Source organism: Anolis sagrei, chromosome 7 (genome assembly GCF_037176765.1).
Source record: "Anolis sagrei isolate rAnoSag1 chromosome 7, rAnoSag1.mat, whole genome shotgun sequence".
Lineage (NCBI taxonomy): Eukaryota > Metazoa > Chordata > Lepidosauria > Squamata > Dactyloidae > Anolis > Anolis sagrei.
In genome coordinates, this window is record NC_090027.1 from 32723303 (window position 1) to 32738037 (window position 14735).

Here is a 14735-nt window from a genome sequence, read left to right on the forward strand (position 1 = left end):
TCCAGCAGTTCCAGTCAAACCTCCCTGCAGCACTGGGACTAAAATGCTGGCTTTAGTAGTCTCTCTGTCTCTTTCACTCCATTAGAGAAAGATTGCTTACCAAAGTTAATTTTGGGCTACAACCTCTATAAGATTCAAGTACAGATCTTGGCCCTGCTGGTGGAAAGTATGGGAGATGTAATCCTAAAAAGTAACTTCCCAACATTATGTATGCACCCAGAGGGGAGTTTCCCCAGACAACTCGTCTTGATGCTTTTGTTATTGTCTAAACTTCCTGAATGAACCATTCTATTTTAATGAATCCAAATGAACCATTCTATTTTAAACAACATGCCTGTCTCCCTCCTAATTATGGATCAAGAGGGTTTATTCTGTATTTATTTAGCAAAGAAAGGGAAGAAAAGAAACCAATTGTCACCAGCTTCACTACCCAAAGGAAATCTGCTGCCCAGGTTGCCACCAAAGATATGGCGCCAATCTGTGGCTTTGGTTTAAGTGGCTGCTTTCTTAGCCACAGAATGATGTAGGGATGCTTGGCCAACATTTGAAAGGGAGTGTGCAAAATTAGGCAGAGGCAAAGTTGGCTGCTGTAACAGATTTTGAGTTTGGATTATTGCAATGCACTCTACATGGGTTTGATCCATAATTAGATCTTACACATTACCACTGCTGCCCTTTAGAGACATAGTGCTCTCCTTACACTACCCCCAGGTCCTTGTCATCTTGTCATCTGCCTTTACCACTTTATCATCAACGCTATGCTTTGGCAAGTGATTTCCACCAGTTGGCCATCCAAACTCAGAACTGCCCCTGAAGATGGCCCGGAAACTATAGCTAGTGCAAAGGTCAGTGGCCAGGTTGATAACTGAAGCAAACCATAGAGAGCAGTTAACCTCCCTGTTCAAACAGCTCCACTAGCTGCTGATAAGTTTCCGGTTTCAATTCAAGGTGCAGGTTATCACCTATAAACCCTATACAGTTCGGGCCTGGCTTATCTTTGTAACCAGATCTTCCCCTATATACTTGTGCGATCTCTAAGATCTTCTGTGGAGGCTCTTCTCTTGCTCCCACCCGCATCACAAACATGGTTGGTGGGGACGAGAGAGAGGGCCTTCTCGGTGGTGGTCTCCTGGCTCTGGAACTCTCTCCCCAGGGAGATTAGACTGGCACCCATCTTGTCCACCTTCCGAAAAGAACTAAAGACATGGATATTCCACTGTGCCTTCCACTAGAGCAGTGGTTCTCAACCTGGGGTCCCCAGATGTTTTTAGCCTTCAACTCCCAGAAATCCTAACAGCTGGTAAACTGGTTGGGATTTCCGGGAGTTGTAGGCCAAAAACATCTGGGGACCCCAGGTTGAGAGCCACTGCACTAGAGAGTTCCCCAAATAATTCTGGATCCCAATTTGATCCATAATTAGATCTTACATATTACCACTGCTCCTTTTAGAGACACAATGTTCTCCTTACACTACCCCCAGGTCCTAATCTTGTCATCTGCCTTTAGCACTTTATCCATCAACCCTATCCTTTTTCAAGTGATTTGCACCAGTTCCCTGCCCAAACTCAGAACTGTGCACTATTCAGACCATTGAAGGTTATTAGATGTTTGCTATGTATTGTATGGAGCCCCCGGTAGCGAAGTGGGTTAAAGCACTGAGTTGCTGAACTTGTTGACTGAAAGGTCGCAGGTTCAAATCTGGGGAGCAACATGAGCACCTGCTGTTAGCCCCAGCTTCTGCCAACCTAGCAGTTCAAAAACATACAAATGTGAGTAGATCAATAGGTACCGCTCTGACAGGAAGGTAACAGTGCTCCTTGCAGTCATGCTGGCTACATGACCTAGGAGGTGTCTACGGACAATGCCGGCTCTTCAGCTTAGAAATGGAGATGAGCACTACACCCCAGAGTCGGACACGACTGGACTTCATGTTAGGGGAAAACTTTTACCTTTACCTTTATGTATTGTATTCTGTGGTTGTTTTATATTGTTGAAATGTTTTTATGAATTTTGTTGTTATATGTTGATGTTACATCTCCTTCGGGGAGATGGAGGCGGGGTACAAAAATAAAGAAGTTGTTGTTGTTGTTACTATTATTATTATATTAGTTGGATGAAACACATTGAGAAATGGAGTAATATTTTGGAGATCCAAACTCTCAACATCCCCAGGTCCAACACCATTCTTTCTACCAGGCACAGAATCACAGACCTCAATGGGTACACAGAGAGGTGGCATCTGGACCTTTACTTCAAGAAAAGACAGGGATCATGGGTGGAATGCTTGTTTACATGTAGACGGTCCCAGGTTCCATGTCAGTGTGGACTGCATGCTTTTCTGAATCATGTACTAATGACAGGAAATAAACCCCTGGCCTAAAATCCAGAAAAGCTCTAACCAATCAGAGTTGACAATACTGGACTAAATGAACAAACAATCTGGCCTGGAGCTAAAGCATTTCCTGTGTCTTGTCCTATCCCTCAGGCAGCTATGTGACAATCCAAGCTTGGAGAATATGTCCTCTTGAACCTAAAGTCCTTGTGATTGGGATGTGGCATTGACATTAGAGCTAGCAATGGGGAATGTAGTGCAACCAAAGTTCTGCATTTCTGGCCAATCGCTATGTGTTTATATTTCATTGAGCCAACCAAGAAGCTTTGTACTGCCTGCCAACCACAGAGGCCAATGTTGTGCATCCCTATTTCACTTGAAAATTGAAGGAATTCTATGACCGGGACACCTCCTATTTGTGGTAGATTTGGTCAGGCCTGCGCAACCTGTCCTTTGGCTGAGCTGTTCTTGTGAAGAAACTGAGATTAAATAGCATGGATATCATCAATGTCTGCCCCATTCTCCCTCTTTGTCAAAGTCATTCCTTACCCAGCTCATGGGCCGTGGTAAAAGCCGAAGGAAGGCCATCGTCTTCAATGACTGAGCAGCTGCGTTTCGGGTCACACATGGTGCCGACATCTGCCATTCCCAAGGTGTCACAGGTTGTAGCTCCACACAAGTCCTACCACAAAGAAAGGATTGCCTCTTAGTCTCAATGCAAAAAGGAAGATAAATGTTACACCATAGTTGAGTTGCTGCAGCAAAAGTGGCTATTGCCACAGCTTGGAAATGCTCCTTTTTTGGATTACAGATCTCCACATCCCAATTCAACACAGTCATTTGCCATGTTAGCTGGAAGATTCTGGGACTTATATTCCCAAAGAGATGTTGCTGCTGATGACATTAACTTTATTTATAGTTCAACTTTCTTCCAGGTAGGAACACAAGGTGCCCTAAAAATTAAAATGACTCTGGTGGTGTTGAAAAACATTAAAAAAAAACAACATTTTGACATAATTAATCTATCAGCAATATTAAAACAATTTCAAATTACACTTTAAACAATAAGAATTTAAAATGGTCAGGTGATGGCAATGATGACACCTTTGACTTTTACTGGTTGGGAGAGCTTAGGGAGGAACTGGAGGACCAACAGGTTGGGGATATTGTAGCTCTGGGTTTCCTTTACTGAGTAGAGCAGTGGTTCTCAACATGTGAGTTTCCAGATGTTTTGGCCTTCAACTCCCAAAAATCCTAACAGCTGGTCAACTAACTGGGATTTCTGGGTGTTGTAGGCCAAAACACCTGGGGACCCACAGGTCAAGAACCACTGGAGTGGAGGGATAGACTAGGTGGCTTAGAGGATACCCCACAGGTGTTATTGATTCTGTATAACAAATTCATTCCTACACAATTGATTCTTTATGCAAGAGTTACAGTTAGTCAACCCAAGGCCTAGATCAGTGGTTCTCAACCTGGGGTCCCCAGGTGTTTTGGCCTACAACTCCCAGAAATCCCAGCCAGTTTACCAGCTGTTAGGATTTCTGGGAGTTGAAGGCCAAAAACATCTGGGGACCCCAGGTTGAGAACCACTGGCCTAGATGGAAGGAAAGGAACAATGAACAGCTCTGCTCAACTAAAACTAAACTAAAACAAAGGCAAAAATCAACAATTCTTCCATATTGGGGGATTTGAGAAAAAAAGGAAGAAAGAACCCTTCTTCACCCCACCAAAGAGGGATGACCTATTATTGTTTTACAACAAAGCTACTTCCAGGCCTTGGAACCATCAGCTCAGGAAAGTAACAGCTACAATGTTCCCTCACTACTTCGCGGTTCACTTTTCGCGGACTTGCTGCTTTGCGGTTTTGCAATAAATACAGTAATGTATATATTTACACTGGAGGTGCACCTTTCCTTGCCATGCGCATCGTGGGAAATGCAAGCCTGGAAAACCACCTCCTGCAAGCACCCCACACCCCCAGCTCCTCATCATCATCTGCTTCCTCCTCCTCCTCTTCCCCACTCTCTTCCGCAGATGGGAGCCCTTCTGGGTTGAAAGTGAGAGAAGGAAGGGAAGGATGATGGACAGGTCTAGAGGTGTGAATGGCAGGTGGGTCAGGAGGGAGGGAGTAGAGGAGATCCATGTGATGTTACGAGACCAACCCAGTATAGGAAAAGAAAGGCAGGAGAGGCATCAAGAATATACTCAGGGGATGAAAACACACCAATAATGAAAGTAGGACTTGCACAGCAGCTGCTTGAGATGCTACTTGCCGACGTGAGATTGTGTGTGTATGTGTGTGTGTGTATATATATATAGAGAGAGAGAGAGAGGGAGAGAGGGAGTCCCTACTTCGCGGATTTTCATTTTTCGCAGGTAGTCCTGGAATGTAACACCCATGATAAGTGAGGGTACAAAGATAGTGTTCCCCCACTTATCGCGGGTGTTACATTCCAGGACTACGCGCGAAAAGTGAAAATCCGCGAAGTAGGGACTCACTCTCACTCTCTCTCTCTCTCTCTATTTCTTTCTCTCTCCCTCTCTCTCTCTCTCTCTCTCTCTCTCTCTCTCTCTCTATATATATATATATATATATATATATATAATATGTATTTTTGTCTAGGGATCCTGTTGAAAACAGAACTAAACTGGAAAGGAACCAAATTATATGAGGGAGATGATCTGCCACAAGTTCTGGTTGTAAGGTTCAGTTACAGGAATAGTGTTCTAATAATGCATTTTTGTCCAACCAGATATCATCCTGACATTTTCATTCTACTCATTTTGTTAATTATCACACTATCGATCCACTTCAATGGCCATTGCTTGGTTTTATGGCATCTTAGGGTCAGGGCTGTAACCAAAAAGGGGGGGGGGTTAAGAGTTCTACCTCCCAAAAAAAGAGTTTTAACCTCCCCCCCCCCCCCCCCCCGAAACCTAGTTTACTCAAGAATTTTAATTAGTTAACCAAGTTCTGAGTAAACTAGGTTTCTTTTTTAACCTGACACATTTCTGGGCAGGATTAAACTTTTAACCCCTCCCGGCTATGGCCCTTCTTAGGGTTTAAGCCACCCAGCTATTGCCCTACTTAGGGCATGTACTTGGTGAGGCGCTCTGTGTATTCTAAATGTCTCATCCTAAAGCACTAATCCTGAGATATCACAGGACACAGCCATGGAAGTCAAATGCAATCAAGTTGCTATAACTATCTAATTTGAAAAGGTCCCAAGCCTGAACTTGGGATCTTTTAGAAGGCCCTTCCCCACTTCCATTGTCCTGAGCAACATAGTTATGGTGAACCATTCTCAATGCAAGCTCAACGTGCTGAGCTCTACTGAAAAAGGCCCGCTCATGCTGAAAAGGTATCAGAGCTGAGCTGCGGCAGATGTCAAACAACAGCCAAGAAAAGAAAAAGACTTTTGCAGACAGTAAAAGTTGGATAGTCTAACCCACAAACTGGAACTAAGCACCAGAAGCAAAGAAAAGAATATCCCTGCTCAGGCAAAGCCATGCCAATCTGAAGAAGTCCTTGTAACCTTTCCTATAAAGACCCAAGAACCTAACATAGAGGGCAAAGACAACATAATACCCAGGAACCCTTCACTCCTTAGAGAAATGCTGCAACCTGAATGTCTCCTAGCTCACCACATGGACACTGAGCTGAGTATTTCTGGTGCTACTACTATAATATGACTTAGTCCCAAAAATGGGTGGGCGGGTGACAGCTGAAAACAGATGTGTTTTTACTGAGGTTCAGTGCAAAGGGTTATGCTTTAAAGGCCAAGCATGACTACATTCAGACTAATGCCAAAGGCAATTTCACAAATTATACTGAGGATGGGCAACTTCTAACAGTTCAGGGATCATTTTTCTCCTCCTCCAGACCTTGGCAGATTGCTCTCTCTGCCTCCAACTCCCACAATCAGCTGCAAAATTGATAATAATACCCTTAGAAATCTTGACCACTTGGATGTTATCCCTGGGGCCTATTTTAAACCATAAAAGCCTATCTATAATGAGCCAATTCATGGTAATAATGACTATACAAAGGAAAAACCACACTCGGTAACATTCACAGGTAAACTGGGCCACATGTGGCTAACCAACATCAGAGTATGGCCAAAGTGGCAAAAGTTATTAATGAGGAAACTCACACCAGAAAGGAGAGAGTGCATCAGGCTGTGCTTGCTGGAGACAACTAGGAAGGGCAATGTTTTGCCACCTTTCCTCATCCTGGACCTCACATGGATGAGGTCCAGAGCCATGATTTTCCATCCTCTACCCCGGCTGCCAGCAGATGCTTCCCCATCCCTTGTGTATTGGCAGAGGCCGCATTCCACCATGCTGCCATCCCAGTTCATCTAAGGAGCCCCACCAGAAGTCACTCTACATTTTGATGGGTACAGTGGTGCTCCATGCCTGCTATATGCCTGCGAAATGTGGACAGTCTACAGACGTCACATGCAACTCCTGGAACGATTCCATCAGCGCTGCCTCCGGAAAATCCTGCAAATCTCTTAGGAAGACAAGTGGACAAATGTCAGCATGCTGGAAGCAGCAAAGACCACCAGCATTGAAGCGATAGTCCTCTGCCATCAACTTTGCTGGACCAGCCATGTTGTCTGGATGCCCGACCACCGTCTCCCAAAGGAGTTGCTCTACTCTGAACTCAAGAATGGAAAATGGAATGTTGGTGGGCAGGAAAAGAGATTTAAAGATGGGCTCAAAGCTAACCTTAAAAACTGTGGCATAGACACTGAGAACTGGGAAGCCCTGGCCCTTGGGCGCTCCAGCTGGAGGTCAGCTGTGACCAGCAGTTCTGTGGAGTTTGAAGAGGCACGAATGGAGGGCAAAAGAGAGAAATGTGCCAAGAGGCAGGCACGTCAAGCCAACCCCGACTGGGACTGCTTTCCACCTGGAAATCAATGCCCTCACTGCGGGAGAAGATGCAGATCAAGAATTGGGTTCCACAGCCACCTATGGACCCACCGCCAGAACACCGACGTTGGAGGACCATCATCCTCGGACTATGAGGGATCGCCTAAGTAAGGTGCTCCATGGATGAACCGGGGCAGAAGCATCCTAGCACACTTCAATTGCCCCATGTGATAAAATGGTCAATGGAATGGGTTGTTGTAGGTTTTTCAGGCTGTATGGCCATGTTCTAGAAGCATTCTCTCCTGACATTCTGCCTGCATCTGTGGCAAGCATCCTCAGAGGTTGTGAGATCTGTTGGAAACTAGGAAAATTGGGTTCATATATCTGTGGAAGGTCCAGGGTGGGAGAAAGAACTCTTGTCTGTTGGAGCTAGGTTTGACTGTTTCAATTGGCCACCTTGATTAGCATTTGATGGCCTGACAGTTTTTAAGTGTGGTTTGTTACAACCTGGGAAAATTCTTTGTTGAGTGGTGGTTCCTGATTGGTTCTTGTCTGGAGTTCCCCTGTGTTTTCGTTTTGTTCTTTATTTACTGTTATAATTTTAGAGTGTTTTTTTAAATACTGGTAGCTGCATTTTGTTCATTTTGATCAGGAACACCTAATCACCTCTCCACAAAGGATTTTCCCAGGAGAAAATTCTTCTAGAACATGGCCATACAGCCCAAAAAACCTACAACAACTCACTGATTCTGGCCATGAAAGCCTTCGACAATACATTGTCAATGGAGTGTAAAGAGCTTTTGCACTTTGAACCACATTGCGGAACTGATGTATGCTGACAAAAAAGGGAGAAAGATGAGAGAAACGGGGACATTTTTAAAGCAGCTGAAAAGGGGAAACAACAGAAAATTAGTCAGGACTGTACCTGCAAAATCTTGAGGGCAATGTAGTCCACAGAACCAGAAACAGTTTACTGATGAATCTCGCTCTATGCCAAGGATGACCAACAGGAGAAAGGACCAATTTTTGACCTCTGTTTCCACCCCGAGTCACATTGACCTAGCTATTACAACTGGAAGTCAATGAGTTGGGTGTTGCAGGGGGAAAACACTGCAATCTGTAGCAATTCTGAGATGGGTTGGGGCCCCAAAATGTCTCTTTTTTTTAATTTGCAAGAACCCAAGGGCCTCAGAAGAGTTGTATTTGCTCCACTCTTGTTGCAAATGCCTGCAAACCCCTTTCTGTTGAATTCACACTTCACATATACACTCAGAACATCCTAGTTTTGCTACACATCTGATAACGTAATCTGTTGAATGGCAAACCTGTTATTCTAGGATCTGCTAGATGTAACTGTGAAATAACTCAAATACATAGAGCTCTCCTGGACACAGATGCCTTTGGTTGCATTGGCAGAGAAAAGGGATCTTCCCCCAGCAGAGGAAGGATGATCAGCACTGTGGTGTAAACACAGGCGATGGGGCTGGAAAAGCATTTAAAGAACTGGGCAGAGGACAGAAAAATCATGGTGCCAGAAAAATGAAGAGACATGGTTTTGCTTTCAACATTAGAAAGCCCCTCCACCACCCCAAGGGAGGATTCTCCAGCTCTTTGACAATGTATGGCTGATAGAACTCCCAGTCTTTCTTGACAGCCGTGAAGCATGGAAAACATGCAGTGGTGGAGTGTATTGAGATCAGTGTATGTGAGGTGCTCAATAGATTAGCAGAGGCAATTCAAGAGCAAAGGTTTTCATCTTGTGTGCCAGCTGCGCCCGTACCTTGGGATACCTTGGGACTTGGCCATGGTGGTCCACACTCTTGTTACATCCCGAATAGACTACTGCAATGCACTCTACGTGGGTTTGCCTCTGAAGACTGCCCGGAAGCTTCAACTAGTCCAACGTTTGGCAGCCAGGTTGTTCACTGGGGCTGGGTACAGGGTACAACGCCCTTGTTATGCCAGCTCCACTGGCTGCCTATCGGCTTCCGAGCACAATTCAAAGTGCTGGCTTTGGCCTATAAAGCCCTTAATAGTTCTGGCCCAGTTTACTTGTCTGAACGTATCTCCCGCTACAATGAGGCCATAAAGAAGACTCCAGCAAAGCATTCCAGCGAGGAAGCATGCGGGGAATGCGGAAGTGCTTCATCAGCATTGCAGATGGACGATGAAAGCGACAGCTCCCCTGGTGGCCAGACATATACAGACCCTGGTGGTCTGTATATGTTTGTATGTCAAAAATTGGCATTGAATGTTTGCCATATATGTGTACACTGTAATCCGCCCTGAGTCCCCTGTGGGTTGAGAAGGGCAGAATATAAAAGCTGTAAATAAATAAATAATAAATAAGTCCACCTAGGGCCCTAAGATCATCTGAGGAGACCCTGCTCATTGTCCCCCCATTGTCACAATCACATCTGGCGGGGACAAGAGACAGGGCCTTTTCTGTGGTGGCCCCCCGGCTGTGGAACTCCCTCCCGAGTGAAATTAGATTGGCTGCATCCCTCTTGACCTTCTGGAAACAAGTAAAATCCTGGCTATAGGATCAGGCCATTGGAGAATAGGCTGACCTACTGACGTGTTGACTTATTTAGAACTGATGGACTGCCCTTGGATAATGATTTAAATTGGTGACCACTGACTATTTGTTGTCTGTTTTTATATTGTTTATACTGTTGTATATTGTTATTATTACATTGCTGTTAATTGTATATTTATGTTTTGATGTGGGCACCATGGGGTGGCACTTTGTTAGCCGTCTGAGTCCCTCTGCGGAGGTTGAGAAAGGATGGGATATAAAAGCCCTAAATAAATAAATAATAATGAATCTCCCCAAATAGAATTCTTAAGGTTAGCCACTTTCCTACAGTTACTGGACTCTCCTCACAAAGCAATGGATGCTTAAGCCAATGACCGGCACAGCTGGAAAAGACAGGAATGGCCGTTCCCAATGCCAGAAACATCATGGGGGATTTCTGCCACATCCTCATCTTAAGTGATAAGCCCTCTTGCTCTATTCGCTCAGGAGCCAGGTCTGACATCATGGCTTGCAGATGTTGCCTGCAGAGGCCGGTCCACAAGCCTGAGTGAGGGCAGTGTCTTTATTTACGTACTCCAAATTGCTTCCATATCCTCTCATTGGAAGAGCAACAGGAACAGCTCCAAGAAATATCCTTGGAGAGCTGAAAGAATGCTTAAAACAGGAACACATGCTGTCATGTTTCACGATTCCTCAGTACGGTCTGATGCAGAGGGTGCAGCAGTTGGGGTTAGAAGGCAAAATGCAGTATTGCTGCTTTGCCCAAACCTGGCCTCCAAAATCTCCTGGATCCCTTCTCAACTTTAAGCAGGGGGTTGGCCATTACATGGCAAGACCAGGCATATTTAAATGGCAATAACCTAGGAAGGAGCAGCAGGTTTATCTCCCTACCTTGAACACTGATACACCCTACTGATGTTTTCCAAACTATGTATGGCATCTCTATTCAATGCAAGAGACCTTTCGTTCTCTTTTCGGCACGAGAAAACAGCTTGTTTTCTTGTACCGAAGCAGACTGGTGATGGCTAAAGCCCTATGAAAGCAGGAATGTGATGCACCTCAGGATAGATTCACCTTGCTTAGAACACCACACATACCAAGGCTGTCGATTTTATTGTTTATTAAAGAAAAGGCAAAGTCTTAAACACAAAAGTAAAGTTGCAAAAGTTCAATAGTCAAACAGAGTCTTAAATGCAAAGTCAGAGTTTCCAAAGTCCAAAGGCAAGTAACATGAAGCATAATCCATAAGCATAGATCAAACAGGATTCCATGGCAGCATGACAGCGTCCCAAGAAGCCAAGATCCAAATCAAAGTACCAAGAAACCAACAGCATTGCCCAGGCAATCCCAAGAAGTTATCAGGGTGTTCGCTGAAGTTGCACTGACAAAAGATTGCCTTCAATAAGCTCACTAAATATACTTTCCCAGCATGAAAGCATTTCTTTGACCTCTAACCTCTCTCATTTGCAAGCCTTGTACTACGGTGAGCCCTGAATTGCAAACTGTCCTCTCTACCTAGATCTGCAGAGCCTTCAAGATCAAATAACTCATTATCTTGGAGCTGGGAATCGCCAGCCTGAGAATCAGCAGGTGAGCGCTCACAGGCTGATTCGACTCCTCCACCTGCACCTGTGAAGTTTTACTAAGATCAGAAACATCTTCTAAGACAACATCCCTTCCCATGGGAAACTGGAACTCCTCATCCTCAGCATCAACATCGTTTGTATCAACAATAGGAACATGTTCAGGAATCCGAAAGCCATCATCCTCTTCCTGCTCTTCCTGAGGCTCCACCTGAGCCACAACAGAATGTTCTAAAATGCCAGAGTTTGAAAAAGTTACTTTTTCAAGCCACAGCCCTCAACTCAAACGTATTGTAGTACTCAAAAGTCCACAATACTTAAAGCCAAGCTATTTAGACACATACACCAGAAAAAGACCCATACAACCCCCCCCCCCCATCCCTGCCAGTAAAAATAAAAATAATTTGCTGTCCTGGAGCCACCATCTAACTGGTCCTTGGATGTTCTTCTCTCTATCAGAGATGAATGTGGTCTCCTTCTTTCCTGTGAGGTGGGTCTCCTCTGAACTTAACCCACACAGGAAGGTCAAGGAAGAGGAGGAGAGAGAAGAAGACAAATGGCTTGACAGATTTTAAACACAGGAATATTTTTTATCTTTTCAGAAAGACTCAAGCAACATATTTCAACTTTATCATCTTTTGGGATCTCACCATGAGCTGGAGGAATCCAAGATGAAGATGCTTATGGTATGAACAGCTGGGACCAGGCCCGTAGCCAGGATTTCGTTTCGGGGGGGGGCTAAAAAATTTTTCAGGGGGGGTTTCGGGGGGGCTGAGTTTCGGGGGGGCTGAGTCTGAGTGAAAGAGGGTCTAGCCTAGCAAACCTTTTGTATCATTACCCCAATACCCCCATGCATATGGGATATATTGAGTATGGTGATCAGATCATGATATGAATAAACATAACAGTTTAAATAATGCACCAATAAGGCCTTTTCGCGAACCACCATGAAAATTTCGGGGGGGGGGCTGAAGCCCCCCGAGCCCCCCCCCCCCCGAGCCCCCCCCCCCCCCCCCCCGGCTACATGCCTGGCTGGGACCTATCCAACTTGACCATAAATATTATGGAAAGTAGCAACAGGGTAGATGTTAGAATGGCCCAATTCATAATAGCAACAAGTCAAAGGAGTCAGGAGCCACTGTGTCTGGTCATCAGTTCCAAGCTCTGTGGTCAGCAGAGCTTGGAACCAACTAGTTAAAAGTAACAAGTTGCTTGACATTATTTCTTTTGTTAATAAAAAAAATAACTAAGGCTGGGGTCCTCTTTGTGATCTCGAGTTCTGCAACCAAGGACTACACTCTTCAGTACTTTTACAGCTGTTGTGCAAGAAGGTAACCAGTACCTCCTTGTGCAATGCATTTTTTCTGAAGCTCTGCAATGCCAGATGACAACTAAATGGAACTCTCCTCCCTCAACCAAAACACCTTTTCTTGATCACTGTGGATGCCAGGGAAAGCTTCCTCTGTGTCTTTTGTCATCTGGCTACTGGTAACTCTCCCAGGGCCCCAGTCTAAGATGATGAAAATATTTGAGGGATTGGGTTCACCACCTTGGACAGTTCCTTTGAAGCAGTGTTTCTCAGCCTGGGGATCGGGAACCCGGGGGGGGGGGGGGGTCATGAGGGGATGTCAGAGAGGTCACCAAAGACCTTCAGAAAACACAATATTTTCTGTTCATCATGAGGGTTCTGTGTGGGAAGTTTGGCCCAATTCTATCATTGGTGGGGTTCAGAATGCTCTTTGATTGTAGGTAAACTATAAATCCCAGCAACTACAACTCTCAAATGTCAAGTCTATTTCCCACAAACTCCACCAGTGTTTATATTTAGGTGTATTGAGTATTCCTACCAAATTTGGTCCAGATCCGTCATTGTGTGAGTCCACGGTGCTCTCTGGATGTAAGAGAACTACAACTCCAAAACTCAAGGTCAATGCCTACCAAACCCTTCCCGTATTTTCTGTTGGTCATGGGAGGTCTGTGTGCCAAGTTTGGTTCAATTTCATCATTAGTGGAGTTCAGAATGTTCTTTGATTGTAGGTGAACTAGAAATCTCAGTAACTACAACTCCCAAATGACAAAATTAACCCCCACCCCAAACCCACCAGTACTCAAATTTGGGCATATAGGGTATTTGTGCCAAGTTTGGTCCAGTGAATGAAAATCCTGCATATCAAATATTTACATTATGATTAACAACAGTAGCAAAATTATAGTTATGAAGTATCAATGGAAAGAGTTCTATGGTTGGGGGTCATCACAACATGAAGAACTGTATTAAGGGGTCATGGCATTAGGAAGGTTGAAAACCACTGAGCTAGATGTAGACCTTGAGGAGGATCACGATCCCACTGACATGAAAGTCACTAACTGCCCCTTTATATAGGTCTTTGGTGCATAAAAACTTTTACTTCAGACCCTGCAGCCCCAGCGTCTCCATGTTCACTTTCTTTTTTCTTTGTGGATGCTAATCTCAAATAACCAGCAATCTGGACAGGGAAATGGGACAGCTTCCATTGTCTTTCTGCAAACTGCATCACTGTAGGCTCCACTTGCTCCTTTGTGGCGGATGCTAAATAATCTGGCACAAACTTTTTTTTAAAGGAAGCGGAAAGTAAACTGGGTAGTGAGCCAAAAAGAAATCTCTCCCATTAGACAACTACTGGTTCTTAAGAGGAAACCTATATTATCAGATGGTGTGGGGATAAGAAGCAGCTACTTAGTTTACAGGCCAGCATCCAGAACAAGTGAAATTAAGTGTGATAGGTTTGCAAGGGTCTCTGGACAGGATGTCGCAGCACTTTTTTTCTACACATATAACAACACCACAGATAATTCAGTTGAGAAACAACCCAGAGTGTCCACAACTGAAGGACTGAATGCTCAGGTTCGCAATTCAGTGAAATGCTATTGTTCTTTGGCTGAGAAATCTCAATAACTTTCTCTAAACTGCATAACTGAGGATTCCACAAGATGTTGCCGGAGGAAGGAAAGTGGAATCATAATGCTACAATCATGGAGTATGAAATGCCTCCCTGTGATGTTGAGCAAATATCAGTTTGAAGCATGAAGCAAAACTTTGCATTGCAGATATATTTATTTATTTGTTTGTTTGTTTGTTTGTTTGTTTGTTTGTTTGTTTACAGTATTTATGTACTGCTTTTCTCACTCCTAGGGGGACTCAAAGCGGACACATAGATAATGGCAAAAATTCAATGCCTTACAACTACAATAGTAAAACTACACTTTAAACATAAATCATATTAAAAACAGTACACCACCAAATATCAAAAGTTATTAAAACCATAAAACAATCTCATCAGCCGAGTCGCCGTTCCAGTCCTTGTCCCACTAAAAACTGCATACATCTATTGTCCGAAGGCCTGGTCCGAGAACCATGATT

The 14735-nt window shown here is 44.3% G+C and overlaps 1 protein-coding gene across 1 annotated transcript in view; it reads right to left on the minus strand.

The window, feature by feature from the left end:
• ADAMTS15 (ADAM metallopeptidase with thrombospondin type 1 motif 15) overlaps positions 1-14735 on the minus strand; it is a 50091-nt gene that overhangs the window by 15467 nt on the left and 19889 nt on the right. The window contains exon 2 of the mRNA XM_060787772.2: positions 2882-3014. Coding sequence (XP_060643755.2) covers positions 2882-3014 — 133 coding nt within the window. The remainder of the gene's footprint in view (positions 1-2881; positions 3015-14735) is intronic.